This window comes from Calonectris borealis, chromosome 10 (assembly GCF_964195595.1).
Source record: "Calonectris borealis chromosome 10, bCalBor7.hap1.2, whole genome shotgun sequence".
In the NCBI taxonomy this organism is placed as follows: domain Eukaryota; kingdom Metazoa; phylum Chordata; class Aves; order Procellariiformes; family Procellariidae; genus Calonectris; species Calonectris borealis.
The window spans coordinates 9,828,899-9,845,878 of NC_134321.1; the positions used below are offsets into that span (position 1 = coordinate 9,828,899).

Sequence of the window (16,980 nt, forward strand, 5' to 3'; positions counted from 1 at the left end):
AGTAATTTCCAGTAGTATTCCAGGCTATTGGTCTCTAACTCTAGAGATGATATGTAACAAGCAGACACCTATCTTGATGTCCTAGGGACCTGTCTTTAGGTGAACCTTATCTTCTGTTCAGAGTTCTCCCTGTGTATTTGACACCAACGATTCTACAGCTCCTGCTAATTAAAAAATGAAGCACAAAACAAAACCCGTAGCCCTCAAAGCCAAATAAACTGCGAGAATTGAAATCTGTGTTTAGATTTCCTCTCAAAAATACATTAAATGTATGAGTAGTATTTATATAGGCTGGGCAAATGCAATGTGCCTATTCTTGAAATTTTACAAAACTGTAATAATATTTGAAAATATTTCAGTGTATCTCAACATTTTTCTTAATTTTAGCACTCTTATTTTTCAGGCTGTGTTGCAGAATGCCAGTGTAATTTTTGTTTTCCTAGTATGGGTTATACAGGTTTGAGATCTGTTGTGGCTGTAAAATTAGTCTACTTGCTATGTTAGCCTTTAGTACGATATTCCCACAAACAACTGCAGGAACACAGCTTGAAGGAAATTTAATTAGGAAAATGAGGCAGATGAAATAGGCAATGTAATGTATACGTGCAATATGAAGAAGAGTAAATACACTTTTCATCTGAATAGTCAGAACAGAAACTGTGTTAAACTGGGCTGAAATTTTCTTCTATCAGAAATGGATTTCTTTCATTTTCTAACATTACTATGTAATTGTCTTCCTTATTACTGGGATTAGAAAGACTACTATCATAAAAGAAGAAACATCTTTCACCAATTATATTTAGTTTCTGTTTTAGCTGGCAATGACCTTCTCATTATGTGAAAAATGGAAATCCCCAGAGGAACAGACTTAGTGAAGTGATTCCAATCAGCTGGGAAACCTTGTGCACACACTATTTGCATCTCATGACCTGCATGCATGCACCTGTACTGTATTGATTTCTGCTTGTTTACAGGCCATTCAAGCAATAAGCACGTAGAATTCAGATGTCTGAAAACTTGCTCTGCTGGTAGCAGTTTCCAGCCTCACTGCACTCTGGAATATTCCAGCCTTGCTGCAGTGTGTTGCTGTGCAGCCACGGATTTTTTGGTTGTACCCATTACTCATTTCCCTAATGTATTTTTTAGCATATGTATTGGTTCTGAGCACAGACGATCATGCTGTACAGAAAAACACAGAGGATCATCTAGGACAGAGAACAGCTTAAGTAGTATATAATAGATCGTGAGTAATAGTTCAAGTAAAAAAATTCCCATAATCCCCTTTCAGAATTGGAGGGAACAGCACTGGGAAGTCTGCAGTATTACATAGCGCAACCAATACAACTGACAAACTTGTTTGAAACGCATGCTATATTTATTTAGACTAAAACAAGAGATAGAAATACATTATTCAGATATATTATTATATAGTAAGCAAATAGAAAAGGTTTTAATACATGCATTAATAATATGCATGAGATTTAAAAATGTTCCAATAATTCTGGGTCAACCCAGTTGGGCTGTAACCTGATTCTTCAAACTATTGCTTAGGGAGGAGTGAGGCCAGTGCTTTTACTTTACTGATCCTTTCCAGACTTTTTTTAACAAGATGGCAGTGAAATAAGTAGAGATGCATGTGTTAAGTGTATTATGAATACACGCTATAGTCAACCTAAATTCTGTGGTCCACAGGATCTATGTATGGATCCATTTAGCATTTTCTGAAAATGCATTTTTAATTGTTTTTAAAGCATTGAAAATACCCATCAATATTAGAGAGCAATGGTGACCCAAATTTTGTGGCTAATAATGTTGGGTATGTTTATTTTGGCAAATGTTGAGTGTATTTATACAGGATGTCCACTCAGCTGACAAAATCTTTTTTTAAATCTCTCTTGGAGTATGAAAAAGGAGGTATGGCATTGTTCTGATAGGGCCATCAGATATGTATTTTTCCCAATACAGCTTAGGGTTAATTTTAATAAAAACATTCCAGTGATGAAATTATGGTCAGTAACTGATAGCGTCCAGATGGTGAATATCCTGAAGAGACTCTTCTCCTTTATGGTGTTACTATGGATTGCGGACATATTCTCCATAGGTTCATTGCAGGTTGCACAAACTGCGTATGATGATGCAGAGATTTGTAGAGTCATGGCCTTGATTTCCAGTTGTGAATGAGCTTCCTGGACCCAGGGCATTCTGCCGCTTCCCTGCCTGCCACAGGTTACCCGCTGGAGCAGTACCTACTGGCTACAGTGCTCTGTTTGACTTCAAGTAAACCCAAATGTGGGTTTTGGATTTTGGGCTCCGTTCCATTATTCTGGTACATTCTACCCACTGCTTTGTGGTCCTAGCTCTTCCCGTTTTAAGATATTGAACACTCAGGATTTCCCATGAATTTAACATCTATTGTGTGCAGATGTTAAATGGAGATTAATAGTCTGCTATTAAATCTAAATAGGATTCCAAATCCTTAGAGTTAAAGGGGGAGAGAGAAATACATTTTTATTGTATGGATAGTAGGATATTGGGTAGGATAGTGGAGCATTTAGATTTGTAGTAGAATATTTAGGATATTTAGATATTTAAGCTGGAAGAGATGATCTTCATATTGGATTTCTTGTTCAAATAAAAATGGTTTTTATTGCTTATCAAGTCTCCAATATGGTCCTTGTCTGTCCCAAATCCACTATCTGCAGTGATGTTTTGACTTAGCAAAACTTTTACCTCGGGGGATGCCCTTGCCCGTAACATGAAGCCCTTAACACAAATTTAACCTTGGTTCTTGTAATATCAATATTTGTTCCATTCTGCAACTTGAAGGATTTTGCAACATATGCTTCAGATTGGGATTTGGTTATTTTTAACAGTGAGTTTCAGAGTGGCCATTAGACTGGCAAGACCCACAGGAGCCCCTAGTAATTTCAGGTAGATAATTAGAATGGAAAAGCACCAGGTCATCCATTTCCAGCTTCCCCGGAGTCTCAGTTGTTGAAGCATGGGATCCAGGCCTTATTTCCAATTTCATCAACCTTATCCTGCTGCTGTTTATTGTTTTTTGCTTATGGCAGCAAACAGCCAGAGGACTTCTCCTGGTGATTACCAAAATCTCAGGTTCTCTGCCTCCTTGAATCGAATTTCAAAGCATCAGGTTTTAAAATCAGCATCTGTTATTTTAAAGTCTTGGGTCTGTGTTTAAATCTATTCCATGTCTCTGGACAGTGCTTCTAGTTATCAGTAGTCTGGAAGACAGAATAAGAAATGATTGGTAGTACTTTTATTTCTGGCCATAGTATTGCCAGATGCAACGGCAGGTGTGCTGGTAGGTTTTATTTTCCAGATACTGGAGATACTAGCTTACAGTTTCATCACTGGATGGTAGTAGTGGCTATTTAATGTGTTTTGCTCCTTTATCAGAAACATTTCCTTCATTGCGAAGAGAACCATGTTTCTTTATCATACCATGTAAAACCTTCTTGCATGTTTTAATCAGAATGAGAAACCCGCACAGGGGGGTTGCTGATGGACTGCTTAAGAGAAATGAGGAAGCTTGAAGTTCCTAATAATTTTTTTTTCCAGATATCAGCACAAGATAGCAGGTGTTTCCTCTGGTAAATGATTCTTCTAGTAGCTAAAGAGACTTGATTTTTGTGTGCTGTCAAGTTTCAGGTTTAATATACAGTAAGGGATGCATCTTCTCAGGCACTTAATCTTCATTTGACTTTATGGGAAAAAAATAATGATAGAACCTTTTCAGATCTTTGAAACAGGGATAGTTAAAATCTCCACTCTTCCATGGTCTGCTCAAGCATTTCCTTTAATCTGTGATTTTAAAAAATAAAACAAGACATGGTGCCTGCTTAGAGAATGTTTATTTCTTGAACGTGTAGTCATCTGATTGGTTACTGTATCTTATACTAAGTTTTATGCATGTGTTTCTGGTGTAAAGCTTGACTAGATGCATCTGCTATCCTTAATTTAATTTAGCTAAGTTCTTTTGTGGAGTCAGATAGGTGAAAAAGCCAGAACTTCCTTCCAAAGAACAAGCACTTCTCAGAGACACTTCCAAAGTGTGTGCACTTAGAGGGGGTTGTTATATGTACTTTTTGTTGGAGCAGATACAAGGAGTGGGACCTTAAATTAGAATAAATCTTTTAGATTAAGAACCAAGTTTGGGTCTTACTAAACACGGTAGGCTTGCAAGAAAAGAACTGCAACAAAAGACCCTGCATGACTCTAACAGTGTCTTTCCCCATCTGAAGCAACTTATGAAACTGAGTTTTCTGATTAGTCACTTTGTTCAAGCAAGGTAATGCTGATGTAATGCTTTCGATGTGTCTGAAGTAGTGTGTCACGTGAAATTCTTCATTACTTCATATTTTCCCCTGCAGCACCTTGGATATTTCAGATTGAATTAAATACTTTAAATACGTAAAATAGACACTGTTAGGATTGTGCCATGGTTATTTAAGAAGGATTGTCATCCTCACCAGGAAGAGAGAAAATTTTAGTGAATGAAAGTGGAAATCTTTGGCTTTCTTTGTGTAAGAGAAAATGTTGCACACAACTATTGATCGTGTTCTCATTTCAGTTGCTCAAACTAGAAAGCATGGATGGAAAATGACTAAATATGCTTTCTTTAATTTGTCAGTATTTCTTCAATTGAGGTATTTAGTGGAGAGATTGATTTAGATAATGTGGTCCCTGTTTCGTAAGTCCTGTGTGCATTGATTTGCATTGTGGCAAAGAGCATGTGAAATACTATTCGTGCTCCTCCAAGCACTTATGACTCAAATGTATAGAATGCAGAACAAATGAAAATGGGAGGGAGAAATTACATTCTCTGTCTAGAATTTTGTAGCCCTGCCATGATGATGAGGAAAAGAGTTTAAGAAATTATATGTAAAATGTTTGCTTTGGAAAGAAGTCCTTTCCACCACCCGTTTTAGGAAAGCCTTACCAACCTTTCCAAAACACCCAATGCCTTGGTGAGCCCAGGAGGCACTTTCTTTCACAAGCTGCCTAGACAATTTTGTTGTCTTATTCCTGTTGTTTGAAAAGGCAAAGTCAGTCCTTTATCTTAACCATTGTCTCTTTCAGACCCTGAAGATTAACATTTATCATGCTGAGATTTGGGCAGCACCTCATCAAGCCCTCCATGGTCTTCCTGAAGACTGAGCTCTCCTTTGCTCTCGTGAACCGGAAGCCAGTGGTCCCAGGGCGTATCCTTTCGAGCAGTGCCTTGACGGTGGGCACCTGCGCTCTTGGGAAAAGCAGGAGGAGCTTGGTGCGCTTTAAAGGCCAGGTAGGATGCTACGCGGTTTATTCTGAAACCAGGCAGTGGAACGTAATACGCTTGATCGGTGTTGCAGAACTGCCGAAAACAGTTGCTTAGCAACTGTGACCTTAGAGGTGAATTTCTATTGACCTTTTCACCACAGAAGATGTATAAACAACCAGGTGCTACTAAAAGCATTTTAAAGTGTATCTGAGGTGGTACTGTTTAAATTTCATATTATGCTAAATAACACATCCTGCTTCCCTTTTAATAATGTCACTTATTTTTAGATGTGGTAACTTCTTTATGGAGGATTTTCAACTACTCCTAGCTAAAGGTACACAATTTGTCAAACGGCAGCAGAATCCTGTATGAAGACTCTTATTTTTTTGGGACAGATTGCTTTGATTAATTTAGGTAGGAATGGATTAAATAAACCATCTGTATAGCGCACACATTTCCTGAGGAAGAAATGAAGCCCCATGTTGTAAGGTAAATTCTCAGTTTAGAAACGGTACAGGAACTTGATTCTGCAAGAAGCTAAATGTACCTATTTAGTATATTTTATAGTGTGGCATATGGTTTTCCAATCAAAACTCTGCTGCTGTGTAACTTGTGCTGATTTCGGTGGCTGGAGGTGGAACTTTTCAGAAATAGTCAAGACTGATCACTTCATTTCCGTAGAGGTCCATGGTAAAATTTTAGTAGGAACTCAGTTAGGCAATGGCTAAATGTGTTTTGGGAAAAGAAGAAAGTCGTCTGGTGTTTATTGAAAGCTTTCTTGTTCTTCTGTAGATTTATGTTGTTTCTTTCATAATTTAATGTATAATTTAAAATTTAGTAACTTTTATTATATTTTTTAAACCCATAAATGTATTTCTTCTGAAATATGGAACCTTCCTCTCCTCCCGTCACTTCTGTAGATTATAATTTTTCAATATAGAACTTCTCGCTACATCTGCTTTGAATGGTGTCTGTTTGTACCAGAAGTCAGGTCATTTGGTTATAAATGCATGGCAAAGGTGCATAGACTTTATAGAAACTTCAGTGGTGTTACTATCTCACCAATATTTTAATGAATTAAATGAACAGTTCTTCTCAGCTTCAAGTTTCTGAAGTATCTGATAAGTCAATGTGATTTACAGATTTGTCATAAAAAAACATTTTCAAAGCTATCTAAAGACAGTATTACATCAGTCATTGTGAGGTGCAGAGCCTGTAAACACCTGAGCAGTATGTTGGTATATGCATTGTCCAGATCAGAGATAAAATGTTACCTGTACTGTGTGTGGAAGTTTTAAAAACAATAGTTAATGTTTTCAATTAATCAGTTAAGTGAACAATTGCATCTGTTGTTACAAATAAGGAAGACTTATTTCAGATGAAAGACACTTGTTTTAAAGTTTTCTGAGCACCTAGTAATGACAATTTAAGCAGCCTATAAAACTTAATTATTACAAGCTTCTTTCCGTCTTAAATAATTAAAGATTATAAACTCTAGTTATATAGTTATTGCTGACTGTTTGGCAGATACATTTATTTGCTCAGGTTTAGCTTTGTTATCCCATAATGAGTATTGCAGCATATTTTATAGTGTCACATTGTTTTAATAGCTCATGTGTTGTAATATATAATGTAGTCTTTGTTTCTCCATTGAATAAACGTTCAGGTAATAAAAACCCTACCCTTTCCCTTTCTCATTACAATAGAAAAAATTAGAAAAGATCTTGATGCAAAGGCTAGAATACAGTATGTAAAATAGAGCAATTTGCAGTTGTAAGCCTTTAAAATGTCTGTATAATGCAGCATTCATCTCAAGACCTGGCAGTAACAAGTGTATTTTCTTTGTTTTATTGCAATAATTTTATCTGCCTTGTCTTTGGCACACTTGTGACATTCCTTTTCATTTTTTTTTTCAGTAGAAAATAAAATATTAATGTGTGTGAATTAGAGAGACAAAGGAAATCCGTTTGAAAGCCAGCTCACTCCAGGTGGTGGCTTTAATTAACTGGTAAGGTTGAAATTCCATCTTGAAACAGAACGTAGGATTGGAGTTGTGAATTTGCTGTAATAGTTTCAAAATAAAGCTATACTCTGGAAAAAATTCAGTCAAAATGGTCTCGTGGAGTGCAGCGTTCATAATTTGAGCAATGCCGAAGCATGCTTGTTCAGTTAACAGATTAGAAAGTTTTGTTTTGTTTATTTCCAGCTGCCAATCCTGTGAATTCAGTTTGACACTTGAAAGTCAAGCTGTGCTAATAGTAACCAAGAACAGGAATAGCAAGAACATAGTATTCATGGTAAGGCAAGAGTTCCTCTGTTCCTGCAGAAAGCTGCCTCAATTGCCCCAGCATTAGACTCCTGTCTAATGGGTGCACGCTAGTTCATGGATTCAGGAACCTGTTTGTGATAGGATCCCTTTGAGTGAAGACGTGATTATTGCAGATTCTTGAATAGGAGGTAACTGGGATCTTACTATTGAGTAAGGGATATCTGGCATTCAGCTGGAATCTCTACTGTGTGAGCTAAAATATGCACGTTTAACAGTATTAGCAAACTCATTCACCTCTTTTGGCACATCCAAATGGAGAGAGCGAGCTATGCAGGATTAGTGCGTGTTCCCCTCACGACAGCCAGTCCCTTTGCTGTCACCTAATAGGAAAATAGTTAAGGCTCAGAGGTGTCTGACCACAGTCTGTCTGAAAAGATCAAGTCGCTCAACTCCCATGACAAAATGAGGAGTACATACCTGCTCGGTTCTTGCACATAGTTCAAAAGGGAAGATGGGGGTTCCCTGCCCCTTCTACCTGTCTGTCTTATTTCAGAGCAGCCAGGCACATGGTATTGGGAACAGTCTTGATGAATGAGATACTGTTTTTTGGGGTGTGTTTTTATGTTGGTTTTCTGTTTTTTACAGAAATGGCATGATTTTGTTTTGCTAATGCCTGTGAATTGTTATGAAGCCAAGAGTCTAGGTGGGAATACTGTATGCCGTGCACATCTTGGCAGTTAGCTTGGGAGTGGGGAGGCGGTGAGCCAGTTATTGTGTAAACTTGCTGGGATTTATACGCTTTTACAGGTACCAATACCATGTTCCTATGAAAAGCAGAGTCCCTGTTTCCCTTTCCCCTAAGTTCTGTTAGCTTCCTGCTCTGCAAAGAGTGGTTGTGAAAGAAGTCATTTGCGGCTCCCTTGAACAGCTACATAGCTGTTTTAGAGGAGGTAGCTATTCAATAGCTGGAATAGCGCAGGGATGTGTCTGTAGTCGGCAAATGCATTGTTTCTGTCACTCAGAAGGCACAAGACGAACTGAATCGGCTCATGCAACCAGCATGAGCTAAGCTTCTACTTGTTTTCTTACTTAAATTATTTCATTTAGAGCCTTGCTTCTTCCACAGTTCAGAGCAGAACTGTGGTGTCTTTTTAAAGAAAATCCATCTGCTCTTTGACAGGAACTTTTTGCTCTTTAATATGGTAACAAATACTTTGTGAAAGACCTACCATTTTATTGATGTTTTCCTAGCCATACACCATAGCTTTACATGGTTTTGCTCACATCTTCAATAAATATCAACTGGTTTTTTTATCACTGCTTTTCTCATTGCATTATGCAGGGTACTTGCTTTCATCTTGTGTTAAACATGAAAAATGAATTTGAACATTAGTAGAATCTATTTGGGGACTAGGACTTTTATTATAAATAAAATTATTCATTTGTTATGTCCAATTTTTTTTCAGTAGACAAGGTATTGATCTTTGGATTTGTGTTCAGGATGCCATAAGAAGAACTAGCACAAAAGGAACAGCAACATTTGTAAATTGATTGAATGCAATATGTAATGACAGAGACAAACATCAGATCTATGGCAATACTATATTATACAAAGCATTTTTCAACAGCTTATTGAATTGGTTATTAAAAAGAACAGGCTTTCCGGCTGCGAACAATGAGCTGAGGGTTATCAGGACCAAGCAATTTTATAGAAATTTGTGGTGGACAGTGTGGCTCCTTCAGTGAGTGCACATATATGTGTGTGTGTGTAATGAATTAGAATAAACACTTTACAGTAACTTTTCATCTGGGTTTGATTATGAAAAGGTTTTTCCATTTTTTAAAAAAAAAAAAGACACTTTAACTGTTATATGCTGAATTTTGCTGGACTATTTGGTATTGCTATTTTCATAGGGATCTAGAAAGTATTCTGATTGCGGGGAATAGACCATATATAAAAACCCAAAGCATGTGATATTTTCTGGCAACTTCATCGCTATATGAAGTTAATGGTCATTATTTGTTGCTGAGACAGCATGCTGTACTGTGAGTTACTGCAGCTTGTTCCTTTCATTAATGAGTAGAGAAAACATTAGTTGAACCAGATGCTCCTTCAAAGACTTGATAACACCCTAAAATGCAGTGTAATTGTTCTGGGTCTGTTGCATGGGTGGGATGGGATCCAGGGTCGTGCAATGTAAGAAGAGCATCTGCTTTGCTGTATGATTTGTCTGTTTGTGAGCTTCCGTGTCATATGCTGTCAGAATCGCCATATTACTTGAGTGTGACATATTTGGTATTGTCACAAATCATTGCTGGTTTTCTTAAAAGATTTGCAGTTAGAAAGAAATAATCCTTTTGAGTAGTATTATTTGTTAATATATTTTTAAAGTAATTTTTAATTTAGTTACAGAATTCCTGACAGAATTTCAATTGAAGATAGCACACTGGCTCTGGAAAGAACAGTAGTATTCTCTCACAAGCTTTGGTTGAAAACCATGGTGTTTAGCATGTATGTTTAAATTTTAATACTTCATAAAGTATATTGTGATTTAGTTAGTATGTACATTGCACGTTTATCAGATCTGTATTTATGCTACATAATTATGAATTTTATGGTTTTTAGCCTAAACAAGTGTTAATATTTGCCATAAAACTAAGATTTAGAAAATAAAATTCAGTTACATTGCAAAATATATAAATTTGCATTTACACGTTGCAGTAACGTACACTGCACTGTTACCGCTACGCATTATACATATCAAACCCTGTGGGAAAGTACTATTTAGTGCTTCTTACAGAAGCTTTGTATGCATTACTGTTATTATTAGTTTGCTTTAGCATAATGCTAAGGAGCAGTCACACTCCTTTTAGCTCTTTAGCAAAGAGCTAAAAATAAGGGGTTTTGGTAAAGACTTTGAAACCTAAATATGATCCTAGAGATAGCAAGGGAATCACATGGAGACAGATAATGTTGTTTGGTACAATAAGGAATGAATTACTTATATGCATTTCTCAAAATGTCTAATAACTCTAGAAGAAGAGAGTACTAGGAAGAGGATGAAGTACCTTTGGTGGTGTAGAAAAGACCTCCTGAATGGGAAGAACAGATATAAATGATGCATGTTGAGTGAAAATGTGGGGGAAATATAGAGTATATTTCTTCAGCAGGAATGCAGAAGAGATTCAGACTTACTTTCTGTATTGTCAGTATTAGATAAATTCTTTTTGAGATACCATACTGAAGCTGTTGAGGATCAGTGGAAAATCCCAAGTTTTTTTTTTTTTTCCTCAGATCCCAAATAAAGCTGATCCCTGACTCTTCCTTATATGAGCAGTCCTGATCCCTCAACTGGGACTTATTAGTGCCATAATGTTTACTTGCACAAATGAGAGTAAGAAAAACAGTTCCTACGCTTAATAATTTTTAGCTAAATTAAACTATGTTGCGCCGAGGGTAAGGAGTGGGACTGCACCCTTGGCAGCAAAGTTAAGTGATACCACTTGAAAAATAAGACCCACCTCTTTTTTGAAAGGTTATCCAATTATCTTGACTTCACTTCCTAATGCGCATCTCTTCCTTCCTTCTTATATCAATCTTTCTTCTAAAGATGAGATTTCATGCTGAAGACTTGAGAATGGCAAAAAATGTCACAGCTCACTGTTGTTCCACCAACAGTCCACATCATTCAGCCAGTAAGACAGAAAGAGATCAACTTTCTGATTTCCTCCATGTCAACCCACAGATTCCATCATTATCATTCCTCCATGAAGATAATAGCTTCCTATTAACCTTAAAGAGAAGTCCAATCTTGATTTCAAAGTACCAAATAATAACAAATGCTCCTCAACTCCAGCAATGTGTTTCAGTCACTAAGTTACTCTCAATATAAATATATATATATGTGTGTGTATATATATCTCACTGCTTATAGTTCATGTATCTCCAGCTTCAAATTTACAGCTATGGCTCTTATTAATGCCTTTGTTAGTCTAAGACTTTTATTCCTGGAAATTGTGTTCCTATACAGGCAGGTATGATCAAGATATTTTTCACCTTTCTCTGGCAAGATCATACATTCTGGTAACTTCTTTTATGTTCTTGTAATGTTATCACAAGCCTCACTACATTTTGAGCTCTTAAAGCTTCTGGAATAAGTTCACTGCATGAACTTATTCTGTCCCTAAAAGAAAAAAAAAAAAAAAAGAAATGTGCCGTAAAAGAAGCTGTATAAATGCTACCCAGATGCACCCAAAACATCAAAAGTAAGGAGACAAATACAAACCTATCTTCCTCTCCCCTTTCTCCTTCCTTCTCCCTCTTCTCCCCCAAATCACACATGATTTTGAATTCAACAGTATAAACAGAAACGTAATGTTTTCACCATTGGATTCTGGGTTTCTTCTCGGCCAGGAATGCAATTTATTTACTGAACTATGTCCTTACAATATTTTTTTCTCAACTGTATCCCTGGAGTATGAATGTAGTAAAGTGAACTATGTACCAAATGAGCTAGGTTCTATTCCAACTGAACCATCATTAACAAAACTGAGCCTAACAAAGTGTTCCTGAAATGTGGGCTTATAGTGACTAAACTGCAGTGGCTAATTCTGGCAACGTTAATTTCTATGGCATAATATAAATATATAATCTGTGTCATATATTTTTTCCATGCAACCAGGCAAATTCTACCTGGGAGTGACAGAAAAAGAAATACAGAACCGTACAATGACACATTTGTAAAATACATTCATAAATAGTTACATTTTACATTCACATCAGAGCAAAACCTTGTATTTGGCTACTTGAAGTCCATCAGACCAGACTGCATAAAAAGCAGTATTTCCAAATTCACCTATTTAAACTCAAACTCGTCGCACACAATTTCCAATTTTATGAAACAAACAGCAATGAGGTAATCTCAATGCACTTCCAATTATTAACAGATAAAGACGACAAATCCTGAACTAAAACTAGCTGCTCTTAGGCAGTTTCTGAAGAGAGGTCTCTCATCTGAATGCACTATAATGTTAAAGTGAAGAGCATCAGTAGGGGAATTTTTAACTTTTGTTGTACAACACGAACATCTGCTCAAGAGAGCTCAGTCTGAGAGGTGTTGATGTTCATATGTTTTGAGAAGAAACATTAGAATTCAGCAGGTTACAAGGAACAGCAAAAAGTAAAATACAGTAGCAAACGAATAGCAGACTATACACACTTGTGCAACCTTAGAAACCTCAGAAAGTGAAATACATCTGTATCAATGAATTATGCACTCCATTTTCTACTGTAGCCTCATTTTACAACAAAGCCTCCATTGTGTGCTATGTTCATATCTAACTTTACATAAGACAACTTATTAAAACATAATTTACCCAATTACCTTGCTCAGAGAAGGTGCTTGACCCTCAGCTGAAGCTCTGCAAAGCAATTATAGGGCATTTGGAATCACTGCCTTTGATAGTCTCACCTGCCAGTTGAAACCCACAGAAGAAAGCATTTCCTAAACAAACGAAGGAGCACAGCTGAGCAGCTTTGGGCACACAACAAAGTGGGAGAGACTGTACGTGCTACCTTCCTGAGCAGGCAGTGGAGGAAAGCGCACCACTGGGCGTGAGTTAACTGTGCTGCGGGGTGGAGAGGAGGAGAAGGAGGAGGAAAGGACTTTGTCCTACCTAAAAAACAACAGATGCCAGAAGGGGTGAAGCCCAACAGAGTTGGGGCCTTGCATCTCAAAACTCAGTTATTTTGCACAGGTATTCAGAAGTCTAGTACTGCTTCAGAGTAAAGCAATTGTGTTCAAAATATTCCTTTTGTGAACAGTTTTCCTTAAGTTGCCTCTGAAGAAATCCGTATCGCTGACTGGACTCTACTCTGCGTCTGCACTTACTGGGAGAATACAGTAAATTGGATTTACCCTCAAAGGATTGACATCTACCTCAGGTAGTCTGAAGAGATTAAGCTATGGCATTATTTATCGCTCTTTATGCCCTGGAGAAGGTACTAGGATGACATACCACACTGCACTATTGCTTCATTTCTGTATGTTTAGAGAGCATTCCTGCTTATTTTTCATGTACATGGCATGTCCGTTTTTCCCTTCTTCACTGCTGGAGGTTGTATTGGTTTTGGCTGGGATAGAGTTAATTTTCTTCACAGTAGCTAGTATGGGGCAATGTTTTGGATTTGTGCTGAAAACAGAGTTGATAACACAGGGATGTTTTCATTACTGCTGAGCAGTGCTTACACAGGGTCAAGGCCTTTTCTGCTCCTCACCCCACCCCACCAGCGAGGAGGCTGGGGGTGCATAAGAAGCTGGGAGGGGACACAGCTGGGACAGCTGACCCCAACTGGCCAAAGGGATATTCCATACCATATGACGTCATGCTCAGCACATAAAGCTGGGGGAAGAAGAAGGAAGGGGGGGATGTTTGGAGTGATGGCATTTGTCTTCCCAAGTAACCGCTACGCGTGATGGAGCCCTGCTTTCCTGGAGATGGCTGAACCCCTGCCTGCCCATGGGAAGTGGTGAATGAATTCCTTGGTTTGTTTTGCTTTGCTTGCGTGCGCAGCTCTTGCTTTACCCATTAAGCTGTCTTTATTTCAACCCATAAGTTTTCCTCACTTTCACCCTTCCAATTCGCTCCCCCATCCCACTGGGGGAGTGAGCGAGTGGCTGTGTGGTGCTCAGTTGCCGGCCGGGGTTAAACCACGACAGAGGTCCTTTAAATATAAGGAGTACAAGATGATTCCTTGTAAATTATGAAATGTCTTCTTTGGCTTATAATTATGGTACACCAAGGAATATTAATGTATGTTTCAACAGAAAAATACTATATATTAGGCTCTTCACAGCAAACTAGCTTCAGAAAACAGAAGAGATGACAGTTTAACATTGTATTGCTAGATCTCCTCTTAGGAGTTGCATCATGTCAGATGCTTCTCAAAAATACGTACTTGAAGAAAACACATAGTTGTATTACACTGAATAGCACAAAATATTCCACTATGCTAGAAACAATAAGCAATAAATGAAATTTCCAATTGACTTTCCAGCAAATCTATTTTCATTACAAATGGAGATTTTGCATGTATTGCATTACTTATGGTAATTGTGTGACATCTATTATGAATAACCATGTATTCCAATCATCTCTTTTAATTATATTCTGCCGTAAGAGCAAGCCATGCAATACCTTACCCAGACTCAGTTAACTGTGTGTGTGCTACCTATCGCATTCTGATGGCTATGTGGAGGACAAAAGGTCCTAGACACGCACAAATCGTAACGGGAACGGCTTGTAACTGTCATCTCCTTCATTAGTCAGAAACTACTTAAAACAAAAGAGTAAAAAAAGCTGAATTTAAATCCAGTTATGTGTTGAGAAAAAAAAATTCTTTTTATCCCTTTCTTTTATAAAGTTCATGGTAATTGGTACCTGAATGCAAAGCACATGGATATCTGCTATTGATACTAAATTTTCTGTAGTGGCAAAATTGCAACAGCAGCAAACGCCTCCTTTGTATTTGTTATCTATTGTCCATTTATGGCTGTTGAATTTGTTTGGGTTTACTATATGATAAAAAGGATAAAATTACAGGTTTGTTCAATAACCACACCAATTAAAAATTTGCTCTCTACTAGACTAGAAAATAACTGCTGGACTAAAAGTATTCATTACTTACAAACAGGTCTTCACAGTTTTTTAAACAAGAATACCAATTATTGTGTTAAACCTCAAAGGAAAAACTCATTTTACCCTTTATGAATCCCACCTCAGTTTCCCTGCCACTTTTCATACAAAACTTTGCTACCTCTGAATTTTACTTCCTTCTACACAGCTTTTCTCCTCTGTCTTTTAAACTTGACTTCTTCCGGCTTCTTAGGATGAGGCTTTTCTCCCTAAACATTTAGCCAGGTTTCTTGCTATGCTAAAATATGAATGGGTAAACTCTTTTTTCCAGATGACCTCTGCCACCCCAATGACAGGAACGTCAAAGTAAATTCACTTAAGTCAGTTACTATAAAACTATAGCTGTAAGTTGATGTAAAAACGCTAATATGCTTTGCAAATTGTTAATGAGGATAAACACGACAAAATGGGAGGCTGTAACTAACCTAAGACACAGTGAAATAATTTTAAATATGAATGTAAGTTTAATTAAGTATTTTCAACCTTCAAAAAATAAGCTGCTTTCATATAAAACAGGGTCTCAACAATTATATCATAAAAATAAAAATCACATTAGGAAGACAGTAGGCAGCCTCTATGAAATTTGATCCTCCATAGCAATCATTAGCCAATTGATCTAAAATTTAGATGTTTTACATTTTTTCATGATGACAAGAATGGGCTTTTCAAATTGTTCTTTACTTTATGGGCATGGTGTAAGTATGCATAATAGGTACCACAATGGTAGGACTCACAGACTAGGTTTCAAAAATTCTTCTGCATGTCCCTGGAGCTTGTAAGGACAAGCAATTCCACTTTTAGAGGACACACATTAGTAACACATCTTCAAAACTGTACACTGAGTGCCCCTGAAACACATAAAGCAGTAGAGAGGTTCATGCGTGATGTGGTTTTAAGTCATTTATAAGTTCCAAACAACAATGATAACGAACAAGTGAATAAAAGGGATTAGACCAAAATGGAATTGGACTTTTTAAACTGGATTTCAGCATATGTTAGCAATGTAGCCATCCATGGCATTTGGTAAGACGTACCAGGCTCCAACCTAGAAGCTACTGCCTCTCCCAGATGTGGCCTTAAGACAGCTTTTTTAATATCTCTTCTAGGTTGTGCTACAACCTGAGAAATTCTCATCACTAATCTGCTGAATGCAGGTAAATGAGTAATTTAGTTGGTAGTTTAATCCGTTTGCAAATCAGCAAAAAATACTTTTGATTTCATTACTTTCATTTTTTCTTTCTATTTAACATACTGGCACAAAGCATTTAGAATGGGATTTTCATCAACACTATTATATTAATGCAACTATAACAACGCAAACAGAATAGGTAAATCCTTATGGTGAAGTACGTTCTCCTTCAACAGTGAGCACCTCTCAAGCAAGACAGGATTTGAAGGGAGAGAAATTATTTTTATCAGACCAAATGATACAGTTGAACTCCAGCCCCCCAAATAAGACAGACAGACAAGCTTTTGTGCACAGAGCCCTGAGACTATTATCTTCAGAAGCAGCATTTCCTAATGCGAGTCAAACACCATCCTTTTGTTTGTGGACTGCAAACAAAATTACTCCAGCCCTGAGATAATTAACTGGCCTCTCTATAACCACTAAATTCAAGTGGTTTGCATACACAGAGCGGAGCACTCATTCTTTGGGCTGAGGAGAACCTTTTTCCCAGAAGGTAGCTTGAGAATACAGTGAAGCCGATCTACTGGCTTGCTGAAATGGTAA

General features: G+C 37.3%; 1 protein-coding gene across 2 annotated transcripts in view; it reads left to right on the top strand.

The window, feature by feature from the left end:
• FHIT (fragile histidine triad diadenosine triphosphatase) overlaps positions 1 to 16,980 on the top strand; it is a 628,091-nt gene that overhangs the window by 186,213 nt on the left and 424,898 nt on the right. For both annotated transcript variants that reach the window (XM_075158453.1, XM_075158454.1), the window contains one exon: positions 5,104 to 5,225. In XM_075158453.1, the coding sequence (XP_075014554.1) occupies positions 5,126 to 5,225 (100 nt within the window). In that variant the 5' untranslated portion in view covers positions 5,104 to 5,125. The remainder of the gene's footprint in view (positions 1 to 5,103; positions 5,226 to 16,980) is intronic.